The sequence below is a fragment of the Manduca sexta genome, chromosome 7, assembly GCF_014839805.1.
Source record: "Manduca sexta isolate Smith_Timp_Sample1 chromosome 7, JHU_Msex_v1.0, whole genome shotgun sequence".
Taxonomy (NCBI): Eukaryota; Metazoa; Arthropoda; class Insecta; order Lepidoptera; family Sphingidae; genus Manduca; species Manduca sexta.
The window spans coordinates 1867396-1884198 of NC_051121.1; the positions used below are offsets into that span (position 1 = coordinate 1867396).

General features: G+C 34.0%; 3 protein-coding genes across 4 annotated transcripts in view; 1 reads left to right on the forward strand and 2 right to left on the reverse strand.

The window, feature by feature from the left end:
• Positions 1-784, reverse strand: part of LOC115455567 — a 158558-nt gene extending 157774 nt beyond the window's left edge. For both annotated transcript variants that reach the window (XM_030184192.2, XM_030184193.2), the window contains exon 1: positions 377-784. The gene's annotated coding sequence lies outside the window, so the exon portion shown is untranslated. The remainder of the gene's footprint in view (positions 1-376) is intronic.
• An 826-nt stretch (positions 785-1610) lies between these two features.
• Positions 1611-7703, reverse strand: LOC115455566 (endoplasmic reticulum-Golgi intermediate compartment protein 2). Its single transcript, XM_030184191.2, has one exon. It carries the CDS (start codon positions 7606-7608, stop codon positions 6454-6456), a length of 1155 nt encoding a protein of 384 aa, XP_030040051.1. The 5' UTR covers positions 7609-7703; the 3' UTR covers positions 1611-6453.
• Positions 7704-8048: 345 nt separating this feature from the next.
• LOC115455565 (ragulator complex protein LAMTOR1) overlaps positions 8049-16803 on the forward strand; it is a gene marked incomplete in the record, with an annotated part of 12241 nt that continues 3486 nt past the window's right edge. The window contains 2 exon segments of the mRNA XM_037447694.1: positions 8049-8266; positions 10823-10968. Coding sequence (XP_037303591.1) covers positions 8084-8266; positions 10823-10968 — 329 coding nt within the window.

A 16803-nucleotide genomic window follows, 5' to 3' on the forward strand; every position in this document is an offset into this window, starting at 1 on the left:
GGATCGGTTTCCGAACGAAACCAAAAACCGCAAGGCTGCAGCCCGCAAGACTGGCTTCCTTTGCATCACAGTACATAAAAAACTTGAAACGATGGTTTGAATGGAAAGTTTTATATTGTGCATATTATTAAATAACGTGAACATTATCTGTGTAAGTCAGCAAATACCTAATTGGTATGCGATGTAAACAATGTCATTGAATGCTGTGTCTGTGTGTAACCCGCGTCTGCGAGTTCGTGCGAATCGGTACTAAATCGCATAACGGCACATCCATAGTGAAAGAAATACTATTTTGAATGCAACGATTAAAAAACATCTCGTTGTAAAGATAACTGTAATTTGAAGAGTAACTAAGTAGGTAATTGATGCCGCTCACCGTCTCGTAAACTGCAGGCGAAACGCGTCGCTCCGAGCCAGTTGCAAGCGCCGTGTCCTTATGAACCTAACAAAGGTCTACTTTCACCGACCGACGCCAGACCCAAGATTCAACTTATGCCATATACGGCCCTCTCGAAGATCGCGATCTCTGCTTACGCGCTTTTTTATCCAACAAAACAGTAACGTTCAATAGAAACGGTAAAACGGTCGCAAAACAACAAATTCACTTCACAAACACATCAACTTGGCGCACTTTTATATCACCGCACTGACTTTTTTATTGTAAAAGAGTCTCCGGGGGCGCGTACTGAAAAGTTGTGAAACTTTTCGAATGTTTCGTTGACGAACGGCACGAAACGTCCGTGATGAGGCGATGCCGCCGCGCGAGTGTGGCGCGGCGCGGCCAAACGCGAACTTCTCGCTCGGCTAGAAGCGGAGCGCCTGCGAGGACGCTATCGCTAAACACGGGGGAGTAACAAGGACAGCCGAGAGAACCGTTTACGAGCCCCCCTAGACTCCGCACGTAATTTTTTTAAGGGGAAGTTAAAACACCTGCCTTTAGTTTTGCATTATGTACATCAAAATGCAATAAACGATTATACCACGCGGCAAAAAAAAAAATACTGGAAATTCCTCCCTAAGCTGTGTTCTGAGCAAAAGACGGATATGCGAAGTATACATTACAGTAATCATATGCATAATTCTTTATCTACAATTCGAGCTATCTTGCACATGCCTGATTGCGCGGACGACATTCCTGCGGAATTATACGTGCAATTAGAAATAAACATATGCAAGAAAATAACGTTCTTATCTCGCATTGGTAAATCCTTGACTTTAAAGGTTATCAAAAAAGACATAAGTAATACCTACAATAGTTTCTTTTAAATTTTAAGTTTTTAAGTATGTGTATTTCAAATTAGGTTCTAAATTATAAATCAACCTCACCTGCTACCATAACGCTTTAATAATCTTCTAAATACCACGAACCCACGTTCGTATATGGGACTATGGCTTTATCATCCCAACTCCTCAAATCCCATTCTCAAGGGTAGACAGAAGTGTAACACCTCCACATTTCAATATGTATGCTAGTAATCTATGTTGTAATATGGGACTATCTCAATCCGGGGATTGAATCTGAGACCTCAGCGCTACTGTCATACGTACGCAATACTTACTACTGCATCACCGACGCAGTTATACAATTGCATAACAAATAAAATAACCAATTCCGAAACATTCATATATTTGAAAACACCTTCCAGTCAAATTGCTCTTAATACGACAATTAGAAAGTAAAATCTTCACATTGATCGTACAATATATTTAAAATTTTGTAGATATTGCATTTATTACATTTACGTATCATTAAAATGTCTGTATATTCTAAAAATTGCACGAGAATCCATTTCTATCTCTCTCAAGGACTATCTCAGGAAATAATACACGTAGAAGCACAAAAGTAGAAGTGGGATGCATATAATCTCTTGTTGTTAAAAATAATAAGCCTGTAAAGTTCCATTATCTAACATGAACTAATGCTTAATATCCTCAACCAGCACATAGCTTATATTTCACACTTAGGGAACTTATTAAAAAACATACGAAACGTACCTTTTGAGTTTGATGTTCAACAATCTCGATTGGTGAATTTCAAGTCAAGGTCTGAAAAAGTCATTTAAATAGAATCAAATTAGTAACCTTGACGTCACAATCCTATATCTTTACACGACCAGTTTAGTTAAGTAAATTAATTCTTACAAGTCATATCAAATATATTTTATGTTTTACATTGTCCCCATAAAAAGTTTAAAGAGCAAAATTGACGATTCGCACGACTTTCACCTTAAAACTTACAAAGATATCTTAACATATTAATTACAATTCGTTTTTCTTACCTGATGAAGAGCAAATTCCATTCATTAACCAAGTTCAGTTTAAAATTAAAGAATCAACAGGGTCTTTAAAAACTTATAATAATTAAACGAATAGAAATTAAAACAGAGATAAGAAAACGAATTGAGATAATATATTTTACAATTTACGCCGGACAAAGGAAAATGAATTATTTATCTAATTTCAGTACGTACTTATACTTTAATATAACCAGAAATGCATCTTTCAGTCTTCGTTTAAATCAATCGATGAAAGGCTTGTTTACATGTGAAGACGACTGAGACAAAAAGCATTTATGGAGTGTTGAAAGTACATCGATATTACCGCAACAACATACATTCTAAACTATTAACACTGTGATGTAAAGTTTACGTCTTCAAACTTTTCCTATTGCATTTAGATTTAGTTACAAAGTTATTTTAGAATAGCTTCTAGTGGTCTGTATTTGTTGGTGTTTGTTAAAACTATTGCTTCATCAAAATTAATACATTCAGCTAGCTTTTGTAATTTGTTTCTAAATCGAGTAATTATGTGTCAATTTGGGGAAACAGTGTTTTGGTTTAAAATAACTGGGCCTTAATAACATAGATAATATAAAAATACGTATACAAAATATCAGATCTGAAAAGCGCGGATAAATAATAAATACACAATTGCTAATTTTTCTTGAATGAAAACAAAAAACAAAAATAAAAATTATTAATTCTATAATACCTATTATGTGTTTTGTATCCCCCAAAGCAGTATACACCAAGAGACTGCATTAGAAGTATGCAGACTGATACGTTAATGAAGAGTGTCAAAAATATAGAGCCGAAATAAGTACGGATGTATGGATTTTAACAGCTCAGTTTCGTTTATTGAACGGGACCAACTCAGCTGGTAAAAGGCGCTTAAATAAAAACTTAAGTTTTGTTTATTCAATGTTTCAATATCTTAAATATTTACTTAAGATCCTATTCAAAGTTGAGATTGATTTATTATCACGCTAGGTAGAAATTATAAGTTTTCGGCGAAATCCAGCAATAGATTAGCAATATTACAATAATTATTAACTGTGATCATTTTGTTACGGACGGATTTTATTTTGATAGAAACCAGTCAGATGTTTCCCACGTCTTCATTTGTAGCAGCCTGACATAAACATGTGTTTACTAGGATTTCCCATTCCAATGGACTGTTATTGGAATGATTCCATTTTACTAAAACTAGGCTTTGGTCATACTGACTGATTAGTACCGCCCGTTTTTTAAGTTAATTTTAAAATTTCTTTTTAAACTTTATGTAGATTGATCGATGTTTGCTGCTTCGAAATACGCCTCAATAAGTATATAAAGGTCAATGAAAGTCATCGGGGGGTTGTGAGGGTCGGTAATAGTTTCAAAGGTTATTAGAGAATAGGGATGGATTGTTAGCCTCGTTGCGCTAGGGGGCGCTGATTCAGTTCAGTCAATGGACAATGAACTTATTATTAGAGAAACTAATGGGCACATACTTTTAGTACCTATATAGGGTAAAAATAGGTACTTATTTTTTCATTCTACGTCGTAGGTATATAGGTTGTAATGGAAGGTCCTGGGGCCGTATTCTCTATGCCACACGTTATTTTGACAGTGCGTAACAAGCACGTAACGCACTGAGTCACGTTTAGGACAATAGAAATTGAATATATATAGCATATATATCTATAGTAATTTGGGGACCAGTGGTTTGTTTCGCTATGTTGAGTGATAATAAACGTCAGAAGCAAACCAAACCATTATATACTAAACTATGCCAAATATATACTGCGTTTAGAAGTAAGGCCCTTATTGTTTTCAGTCAAGTTAACCAAATTAAATAATACTTGAAATAAAATTGATTACAAAACATTGATAATAACAGAGGTATAAACATATTGACTATAAGTAAATATCTAGATATTCATTCTTATATGTACTTACGTAAAAATATTGTCACATATATAAGATTAATATTATGTAAAATTAATTGGTAATATTAGACAAGGAAAACTGATATAGGTATAGGCTGACATTTGAATATCTACATAATACAAGTTAGTTAAAAAAGGGGAAATATTAGCATCCAGACATTTATTAGTTTAATAAAGTTAACTAAATTAGAAATTATTAAAATTACTTCCTTGTTGGTAATCATTGGATCCGCATGGCTGTATACAAAATCACCATAATTATATTTTAATTATGGATGAGTGGCAACCCTAATCAATGACATATGAAATTCTGACCAACACTACTCACTCCTAACCGCCATTTCCAATCATCGATCCCAATCGCTTTTTCAATCTATCGAATAAATAGACCACTCAGAATAAAGTTTTTTTTACATTCTTACAATTGGTTTATTCTCGCAATGGGATCGAAGATTGAGATTGGGATCGCTTATTGAAAACAGTTGTAAACCAACAGAGGTTAGGATCTGTTTACAGAACCGATAGTACTTATTAGTTCTAAATGAAAGTATTGTTTCTATAAATTTCTTAATAAGGTTGAAATTCACTGGTATATCTTATAGGGTAATGTTAACATTGCGTTATTAAACGAAATCACATATTTGCTTTCTTGAATACTACTTAGTTATTCTAACCATAGATGTAAAACAAAAGTTAAAGGTGTGAACAAAAGAAATATTATTAATACATTGGTACTTAATTTAAATTTTGCATGCTCTAAGCCTTAGGTACTATATGAAGAAAATTTGTCAAGAGTCGTAACATCATACTTGCAGTCAGGAAAATTCTAACACACCATATTCGCACTACAAAGTGATTAAAAAACTTAGAAAACTAAAACTAAGATTATTAGCAGAAATTTTTGTTATTCATGGATAGTTTTTAGCACAAGTTGTGCCAAAAATGTTTGTTACCAGAGGTATAGACAATTTTTTATTTTTTTTATTTTCCTATTTATTTCATCTACCATCAGCTTTCATAGGCATAATTAGATGGGTTCTTAGTGGTGTATGGTGTTTAGCTAATTCTCCATTAAGAGTCACCTTCAAGTATTATCTTAGAACCTTGGGTCAAATATGTTCCATCTTTAGTCTAAAGTATAGATGAATATGTGCCTTAATTTAGTAATGCAATGTAACCATTACCCTCTATTTACATTCACTGTAAACTAAGACAGAATTTACTTATCTCCAAGGTATATTATTAACTTTGTAGCAACATAATAAAAAAAAGCACCAGTATTTACATGTCACAGATCTCTATATGTAATACATCAAATTGCCACATATTAATTATACAAACAATACTTATACTATGTGATAAATATTAGAACCTTAAATCAGAACTTCTTTCAATAAAATATACACCATAATGCTAAATATAATTACATATAGTCTCAATAATATTTGTGTATTGAAAATAATAGGATAATCGCAATATAATAAAAGTAATCTCTCAAATTAGATACAGCTCAGAATTCATCTATGTACATAAACAAATACAGTAAATGTACACATAATGTGGAACAAAGATATGTGGGCGTATCGAATTATTCAAGGCCTTAATATCTTAGTTATACCTTGTTTCCAACAGTTTATAGAAAATTACGGCCCAAATCTACATTGACAATATAGTTTAAACAATGTTATCTCACTGGGTTGAATGTCAGTCACCAAACAATATTTCCTTTGTAAGACTGGATGAACTCATATAATAGATAAAAGTGTACATTTATAAATGGTTATAAAATTTCATTATAATTTATATTGCGCTAAATATTAAGATGAAAATAATTATTTAAGTAATTCTCATTTTAAAAAATTGGACTTTAGGCAGCTTTTTAAAACAACAGAAAAGAGAACAGATTTATTTGCTGAAACAGGTATAGTTAAGGTCCTCCATGCAAAAGACTAGAATGGAATCAAAATTCGAACTGTAATGGCAGCTAGTTTCCGATAAATATGCATTCAAAAACATGATTTAAGTAAGTTCATCGAATATCTAGGAAGCCACTTCACCTTAAGCCTAAGTCCATATAATGATTATTAATTTACATTATTCTTCATAGGAAAATAAAAATATATAAAAATGTTGATATTTTTTTCATATTAACCTTGTCAATTAATTACTATTTTAATCAGAATTAGACTTAGTTGAAGTTGACTATCTTAGCTTAGGGGCATTCTAAATTGTCTAAATAGTTATCATTGTTTTATTAAATCTACTGGAACACTTAAATCTGGCGTGACTAACAAGGGATTCTGTGCTAGCCTTACATCTATGTGCTTCTTCTGTTCTATAACATGTGGTGCTATTGTCTTCACCAAACTCAACCTTAAGGCTAGTACTATTGAATTCATATAACCTCCTATTACATAAATACCACCTATAATTGCAAATAGTCTTAATGTGAATTTGATTAAACTCTCTTTTTCTTGAAACACTTCTATTTTCAGCGCAGCCATGTCATATTTAAAGAATATACCAGGAACACCATGAGAGCCTTTCAAGTGACTGATAGGCCTCTCAAGTTCTTTCACTGAATACTGGAATGTTTTTATTGACTCAAATGTTGTGTCCACGTCAGTTGGTACTACTTCAATGAAGTATTGGTAGAGCATGTTCTCATCTTTTGTGATTTTCTCATCGCCTTCCAATGGGTAAATGATACCATTAGCAGGGCTTCCGAAGCTCAGTCTATGGATTCGGTGGCTGAAGTTCTGTTGTGTGTCATCAAACAGCATATTAAGGTGGATATGTCCTCTGGGAAGGTGCAAGCTCTTTCCAGCTGTGATGTGGAAGTTTCCAGCGACCTTATTCAAGGTGAGCACGCCGTGGAGTCTACAAGCGTCTGGTCGGCGGTTTGGTTTCGTCTTTCTGGGCGGTATTGTCGCTCTGACGGACCCATGACCTTTTTTCCACATCAGTTGCCATATTGAGTGGTATTCTTCTCTTAGATACGAATTTATGTATTTCACCGCGTCGAACGCGTCCTGTTGCTCCTGGGTCAGTTCAAACCACGTGTCTTCCTCCTGTAATTCACCGAAACCGAACACGCTCTGAGATGTAGAGTCCAATATATCCGCCCCGATGCTCGAACAAGGCATAGCCACTGTCACATCAATGTTTATACGCAATTTTTCGTCCATGTCCGTGTCAGGCCTAAATTTAAACACTAAATTACTGTCTAAATAATACGCTACTTCACAGTATATAAGCCACATAATAATAAGAAAGGTCATGATAGAAAATGTACCGCCGACCGGCGTACTATCCACATATTCTTCTGGAACTTTAGGAAAAGCATCCAGTTCCTTAACTTTGTCAATAACTTTCTTTTTTCCTCTGTATCTTAGCATTGTATTGTAAAATAAAAATAAAATAACAAAAAATGCTTTTGGAACGTTGACGTGTTTTTGAGTTTTTGACAGTTTCTTGTTTGAGAAATGATTTGTCAGCTTGACACCAAAATCAAGAAAATAAACAAAAATTATATTTTTTTTTATTATGAAAAGCTTGGATTTGTAGCATGAAATATAAAAATTAACTGCCTATTGAAAGTTATTATGTTTATAATACGATCTTAGCTTTATTTTTATTTGAAGATGAATTATTTTCAAAATCATAAATTTTTAGCTACCTATGTATCTATGTAATTAATTAATTCTGTAGTCAATAATTAAGCTGAATAAATAATATATTGTGAAATATGGTGTACGAGTGTGGTATGATTACTTATTAGTTTACTAAATGCTGTTGACGTTGCAGGTTCTAAGTTTCCGAACGAGCAAAATAAATTTTTGACGTTTATTTTCTTCTGTCATTTAGTTTTGCATGGTGATCTCGCCTGTCGTGAAATACGAAGTTTTCTATTTTTATCCGCGTCAGGAGATAATAATAAAAACATTTATGCAGTCCGACGACGAAGACACGCCACTGCATTCATGCTTCAATTCGTTGAAAAGCGCAGTCATGGGGTGTTGTTATAGTATATGTCATAAAGACAACGATCCACAGGTATTTAAAGGCATAAGTTCGCTACGATTAGTAAATCTATATCAAAATTGTGCTTCTATAGTTAACGGTACTCGAAACTGACCGGTTATAGATTTGCATGCATAGACTTTCATATTTCGGTCCACTTTATGTGTTCTGAAATTTGGTTTCTAATTTCCTGCAACAATGACACAATGAACTTTGTTGTCTTATATTTATCAACAGTTTCTAGTTGATTGTCTGATAATTCAAATTTAAACATTCAGTCTCATTGTTTTTTTTATTGTATTTCATAGTCTACTAATACAATACTTTGTACCTCACTATCCAAATGGTAAAATAACTAATACTGATGTAAAAATAGTGGATCATAAACAATGATCGCGGGTCCGCCCACTTTCCTAAAGGTAGGTTGTCCATAACAAAGATTGTGATGTTTATAATACTAATATGAATATTTACATTGTGTGACTATTAAAATGCAATTTGAATTAGAGAAAGATTGACTCAGATTGTTGTTCAATTAGTATACTTGTTAAGCACCAAACTATTCTAATACCCTATCATATCATTAAATGTAGTGCAAAATGTATGTTTCACATGATGGCTATCAAATTATACTGTTTTATATAACTATATATAGCATTGTCTATAACGGAAGGAATACAAAGAAACAAGTTAACCATCTTATGGTAAGTGGTTACGACTGTGAACATTCATAATGCTAGATATTCTGCATATGGTACACAAAGTAAAGCTTAATATTTCTCAGTTATTAGATTATGAAACCATCGGTTCAAACCAATGATTGAATTCAAATGGTTACCGTGTTTGATTCTAACAACGATCCTAACAATTTAGAAAACATTCTCATTTATATTAGTAAGATTACCACAAGACATAAGATTATGTATATATATATATATATATATATATATATATACATAATCTTATGTCATAATCTTATATATATATATATATATATATATATATATATATATATATATATATATATATATATATATATATATATATGCTTATATCTAAATGTCAATGGATTTATAATTTACTTGGAATAAATTTTGTTTATGTTATGAAAAGCTCGCAATGTTTTATTCATATTATGGAAAGTGTTATAAATGTTCAAAGTAGTTTGGTATTGGCATTTATTCATATGTTGATTCTATAAATATCAACAAAACATGTTTTCTTCATAACCTTAATACAAAGACATATAACTTCAGAAAGTCGAGTTGTATGCAAAGTTTTAACTTGCAGGCATTGACATTTCAGTCCATTCAGTTTGTATTTGTTTTGGTGATCCTGATAAATAATCATCTAATAAATAATCAGCTTTTGCTCGTGACTCTGCCTACATGGATAAGTTTTTCTGGGATAAATGCTATGCATTATATTTTCACGGGATATAAAAGTAACCTATAGCACTCAGGAGTCATGTAGCTTCCTAATAGTCAAACAATTATCAAAATCGGTTCAATAATTTTAGTGATAACACCTACAAAATCGCAAAGTTTTCCTCTTTACAATAATAGTATAAATATATATTTGCCTTGTATTGGTGAAAATATCCTCAGTATGGCAACTATATTTTTGTATTAGTAGTTTTTAGTATTCTGTTGTTTACAGCATATGATAAACGGTATTATGTATGTAAGTGGCACAATTATGTATGTATCTGAGATAGAATTTACATTTTTATGAATAATATTTAAAATACGACATCAATATCTAGACTTATATTTAAATGCAAAACAGCTGATTGGTTTTGGATGAAATTTGGCATATGGATAAATAATAAATGAAATAAATATTCTGGATTTGCATGTAGGTTATTTTTATCCCAGTAATTTGTTTCCATGGGAAATTTATTCATATATGTGCTGGCATACTATCGTGATGATGCAGGCGATGTTAGAATCACTATAGTGATTTAGGAAGTTTTGTAATGGAAAAGACTTTTTAACCAAACTTGCGAGATACACCTAATTTGATAAGGAATCTTTATTTGTCTTAATTTTAAATCTTAATCTGAGGTCAAATATTAAGTCAATGCTCCATTTAAGAAAAAACATACAATATATTACTGCTAACAATAGTTCATTTTAGGTTGATATTTGTGTATTGAGTGTTTCTTTGTTAAATTATTATTAATGAATAAATTCTCAGGACAAAACATATATGAAGCATAGTTCATTTTGTAATTGTGCATACGTGACAATGACGTGTTTGTTACCGTTACCCTTGAATTTTATTTATATTGGTACAGCAAAATGAGTCCACTGCACCTTATAATAAGGTCTATATAGAATATTAATCATGAGAGATGATTACACCTCATTAGTCGACATAATTACACTGCCTGTTCAATAGTTTTCTGTGTAATCTGCTAAGGCTTGTTTAAAGGATTTTGTAGCTAGTGTATAATTACTAATGGGTATATATAACCTAACATTAATGTCTGTCTCATGGTGATTCACAATTTTTCAACAGGTGCAGATATTTAAAGTTTCTAGATTAATGTCTATAAGATTTCTATCTGATTGTCTTGTGTTTCAGGAAAACATAGTGAACGAAAGGACACACCTGTTAGAAGTGACGGAGCAGCAGCAAGAGACGCCGGTGCCGGCGGCATCTGCCACGACACCGCCGCGGAAACCAGACGAGCAGAGCCTACTCAACAGGATACTGCATGAGACTGCCACGTGAGTATGCCACAATGGTTGGGTGACATTTGTTCAAGAAATATAGATGATATAAGATTTTTTTTAGTAAATAGTGGTTTGTTGTTGGGCCTTGGTTTAGCACCATAAATTTTTATTTTCATTGATAATGTTAGTGAACAGAATTTAAATATAATTTTTTAACATGATAATCAGTTTTATTTATTTATTTTATGTATTACACCTCATATACAAGAAGTATAAATGCGGACTTAATGCTAAAGGCATTCTCTACCTATACTCATTCTTTAGTGTTCTCTTTATGAAAGAATCTACCTAACAACAAAGAGAGACGTTTGTTGTTGCCCTTTAATAGGTGTATAATGTTTTGTATGTTAGTAACGTGATCGACGTGGGGGCGCTGGGCCCGTACGCGCTGGAGGCGAGCGCGTACAGCGAGCGCGTGCGGCTGTACACGGCGCGCGTGGGGGGCGCGGGGGGCGCGGGGGCCCGCGCGCCGCGCCCGCCGCGTCTGCTGGCCGACGTGCCCGCCGCCGAGCGACAGCTCTGTCTCGCCGCGCATACGCTTTCCGCACAGGATAAGGACTTGGTGAGTCGGACTTGTCCACTTAGGGGCGTACGTTAATTATGTAAGCAGTTTGGGGTAGGAGAGGGTTCGTACCAAATCTTGCTAGCCGGGGAGGGATTGGGCGATATAAAAAATAGCTAAAATCACCTCATGTGGTTAGTAGTCGTCTCTTAGCGGTCAAATGCAAATATAAACAATGCCATAATATATATTCAAATAAACTCTTGCGTATGATAGACTTACTACATAGAATAATACAATGTCAACACATAAAAAACAATATCAGATCAGATAACTTCATTAGTCAATGTAAAGTTTATATACAATACAATGATATCGCCTATCAGTTTAATGTCGCTACAATTATTATACTTTTTATCTGTAATATAGGTATTAATTACATTTTGAGCGTACTATCATAAATTTGTAAGCAAAATACCACATTTTAATGTGTCAAGACCCCAAATGCTGAGCTCTACTATAACTCATTTATTTGAAGACATTTGACTGACAGACCGGTTATTCAAATAACACAGTTGTAGCCAAGCTGAAGTATAGAGTAATATTTAAATCTCTCCTGAAGGCTATAAAATATATTGAATTTACATTGAAATTTATTTATTATTTCCTAAGGCTAACATATTGTTGAATATATTTAAATGCTAATGAGAACGATTAGATTACACACCGGTCAGCAAAATACAATATAGCAATGAACAGCATTGACATTTGTTTATGCATTTTAATTGCAGTTTATATTTAGATCAATTATTTATTATAAAATTTTGCTGTGTAGACTTTTCTAGTAATCATAGTTGTTGTAAATATGGTATATGTTCTTAGTAATTAAATAAAGTTAGTAAAAAGATGTTATTGACACGAGTGTTTATTTCGGACTAAAGAGAAGTAACTATGGCAAACAAAATACAATTAGTTCTAAAAATAGAACATATAAAAAATAATAAGTCACGACGAAGGTTACAATCTCCAACAGCCGCCCTTAATCGCAGTTGTGACAGAAACAAAACAAATAAAATAATTAAGTTTCTAAACCTAAGTTAACTACACATCGTTTGTGTGCTAGAGGTCCGAGGGCCTTCGTTAGTACATCAGCAGGCATATCGTTACTTTTATATATTCTAACTTAACAATATTATTAGATACCTTTTCCCTAATAAAGTGAAACCTAGTATCTATATGCTTCGTCCTGCTGTGGTGTACAGGATTTCGAACAAGATTAATGGCACTTTGGCTGTCAGAAGCTAAGTTAATTGAACAAAGTATACCTGTTATCTCGTATATAAACCGACGTAAGTAACACGCTTCCTTCGTGGCAGACGCTAATGCCATATATTCTGACTCGGCCGAACTTAACGCAACAGTAGGTTGCTTCTTGGATTCCCATGATACTGGACCTCCACTTAACTTGTAAACATAACCGGTGTATGACCTTCTGTCGATTGGACAGTTTGCCCAGTCTGCGTCACAAAAACCCTTTAAAGGTTCTCTATTCTTCCTGTAAACCAATGAATAGTTTAGGGTACCTTTTAGGTATTGCAGAATCCTTTTAGCAGCATTCCAGTGTTCTTTAGTAAAACACGTATTAAATTGACTTAAATAGCTCGTAGCGTAAGCGATGTCTGGTCGTGTGTTTACCGCTAGATACATGAGGCATCCTATTAAGTTTTGATAAGGATAAGACTCACCGACTTGACCATCCATTCTTTTTCCATATTCTTTTTAATTAATGGAGTATCCACGGCCTTACAATCCTTCATATTAAATTTTTCTAATATAGAAAGAATATAATTTCGCTGGTTCAACCTTATACTCTCGGAATCACTTTCAACTTGTAGTCCCAAATAACATTTCAGTATTCCGAGATCTTTTAATGAAAAATATTTCGACAAATCATTCTTGACAGTGTCAAATGTCAAATCAGAATTAAAGAAGACTATTATGTCATCAACAAAGATTCCTAATATTACAAGTTCTTTACCAAAAGTTTAGTATACACACAAGGTTCGGAAGGAGTTCCTATGAAACCTATTTTAGAAAGCGTTTCATTTAACTTTTTTATTCCAAGCTCGCGGTGCCTGTTTAAGACCGTAAAGAGATTTCTTCAATAAACAAACTTTGTTTTCTTTACCCTTTTCAATAAAACCAAGAGGTTGCTCCATGAAAACTTCTTCTTCTAAATCTCCGTTAAGGAAAGCTGTATCGACATCTAAGTGCTTCATTCTCAACTTCATATCTGCAGCTATCGCAAACAACGTGCGGAGGGAAGAATGACGAATCACTGGTGCGAACGTCTCGTTGTAGTCTACACTTTCAACTTGATGAAAACCTTTGACGACGAGTCTCGCTTTATACTTGATAATATTACCATAAGCATCCCTTTTTAATTTTGTAAATCCATTTACATGGTATAACCTTTTTGTTAGGTCTATCTATTAAATTCCATGTATGGAGTTTCCTTAAGGAACTATACTCATCAACCATAGCATGTTGCCACTTATCAGCATCATCGGCATGAGTAGCTTCGTAATATGTCGTAGGTTTATTAGAATCTACCATTGACGTATTGTAAGCTTTATAAAAATTTGTTGCTTTTCTATCTCTGGAAGGGTATCTGCGCTCAGGGTGCGATTCCTGTTCCAAATTCGCTGTCACTTCTTCCACACTAGGCAGCCTTAAGTCACTGAGAGACTCTCGCTCTTCCAGAGTCACTGACTCTTTTGCACTTTCTAGATTTACTGGTAAAGTTGCTTCAGCCGCCGGGCTGATATTCTCATCACAGTCATAGAATTGACAGTCATGATCAAACTCAGACTCAATCTCTTTTGCTCATCAAATAACAATATAGATTTTTGACTGTGCGACAGATTGCTTCTGCTTTAGCGCTGAAAAGCAATTTTCAAAAAAGGTTGCATCTCTGGATATAATAACTTTTCGTGGGTTAGCAGGATCCCTAAAAATATAAGTGCCTGGATTTTCAGAATAACCGACGAAAATTGCTTCCTGTGCCTTGACATCTAATTTCTTCCTGTGACACGAAGGTATATGGACTTGAGCTCTACAACCAAACACTTTTAGATGGCTAAGATCACCTTTTCGTCCATACCATTTGTCATAAGGAATTTGTCCACCTAAGGCTCGATGAGGAGACCTATTCTTAAGGTAAATGGCAACTTGGAATGCATCTTCCCAGAATGCTTTCGGTAGTGAACTTTCAGCTAGCAACGTTCTTGCCTTTTCTGTAACCGAACGATGGGTGCGTTCCGCTACTCCAACTTGCTGAGGACTATAAGGCGTCGTTGTTTGATGTTCAATACCTTTTTGGAAGCAAGATAATCAACAAACTCTTTATTCACGAACTCCTTACCTCCATCAGTCCTAATTGCTTTAATTGTTTTATCTAACTGATTTTCAACAAAACATTGAAACACACAAAATATATCTTTGACTTCTGTTTTAGAAGAAATAAAATAAGCAAACACTTTTCGCGTATAATCGTCTACTATTGTCAACATATATCTATTTCCTTGAAAAGTTGTAGACACCGGTCCCATCAAATCCATATGGATCAGTTCCAAAGGGAAGTAGCCCTATTAAACGCTAACCTTTTGAAAGGTTTTTCTTGCTTGTTTACCTTCCACGCAAGCGATACAACTAGTTTTATCTACTCCTGTATACTTTATACCTACCTTGTGATTTTTCAGTTGGTTCATGCCTATACGACACAAATGTCCTAACCTCTTATGCCAAATTTGATAACTATCCTGACAGCCAGAGTGCACATCTTGTGTCAAAAAATTATCCGCCACATTCTCGGAAACATTTACAGTACCATCTAAAACGTACAGTCCACCACAGGGCGAGGCATGAGCAACAGATTCACCTGTAAAATTAAAAGTATCAGATTTATAAAAGTTACATCCATTTTTATCAAAAACACAAATAAAACCCTTTTCAACAGTTTTATATACAGATAACAAACTAGCTTTCAAATCTGGTATATAAGCAACATCACTAATATTGTTGACCACGTTCTCGGGCGTGTTTATTGAAATATTTCCAATTCCGCAGCACTTAATCTGTTCTCCATTTGCGACAGTAACAGTACCTTGATTCTGTATTGAGATATTCTGGAAACCAGTCCCGTCTAGAAGTCATGTGTCTAGTACAACCTGAATCTACATAAAATATGTCCTTTCTTGGGTTTCCAGAGTATTAAGAGTTGTAAATATTGTATCATTGGTATTTACCGCATTGCCTTTCTCCTTCTTGTTTCTCAGTGGACAGTCTGGTCTCTTATGTCCAGGTGTCTTGCACTCATAACAAACTATATTCTTCTTCATTGACTTAGGCTTCTTCTTCGCATGAAAGACAGAGTCTAATGATGTAGCCACATCTTTGGACATTTCATTAAGCAGTTTTGTTTTCACCAACTCTGTAGTCACGTCTACATTGCAATTTTCTAAAGCCATAATGAGAGGTTCATACCTTGGAGTTAGACCTCCCAAAAGTATTGCAGCAATAGACTTGTCCTCTATGACTACATCAATATCCGCAAGATCCTGTGCGGTTGACATAACTGCGTTAATATATAGTTCAATATTTTTGAACTCTGATAGACTCAACCTGTACAGTCTACGCTCCAAAAATAATCTTCGTCCTATTCCCTTATCTTCAAAGGCTTTTGCAAACAAGTCCATGCCTCAGATGCAGTTTTCGCACATCTTATATGGGTTATCGCTGCACCTTCTACTGATAAGCATATCTTTGCTAATGCCTTTGCGTCTTTGCGTAACCTTTGGTAGAGGCAGGGGGTTGTGTCTCCATCTCGGTATCCACTAATTGTTTCCCATAAATCCTCATGGATAAGGTAATTTCGCATCTTGAACTTCCAAGTCGGATATCCATCTTTTATCCTCAAACAAGGAAATGGAAAAGATGTGATCGACGCAGGGAATTTTCATACTCGAAACATCTCAGATTCATGTGACATTTTCAGACTATTACTATTTCCTAGTCACACAAAAATATATACAACTTTATTTTACTAAATAACGTGAAAAACTAAGAACTAAGCGTTCGTGCTGATAACGTGTTGTAAATATGGTATATGTTCTTAGTAATTAAATAAAGTTAGTAAAAGATGTTATTGACACGAGTGTTTATTTCGGACTAAAGAGAAGTAACTATGGCAAACAAAATACAATTAGTTCTAAAAATAGAACATATAAAAAATAATAAGTCACGACAGAAGGTTACAATCTCAACAA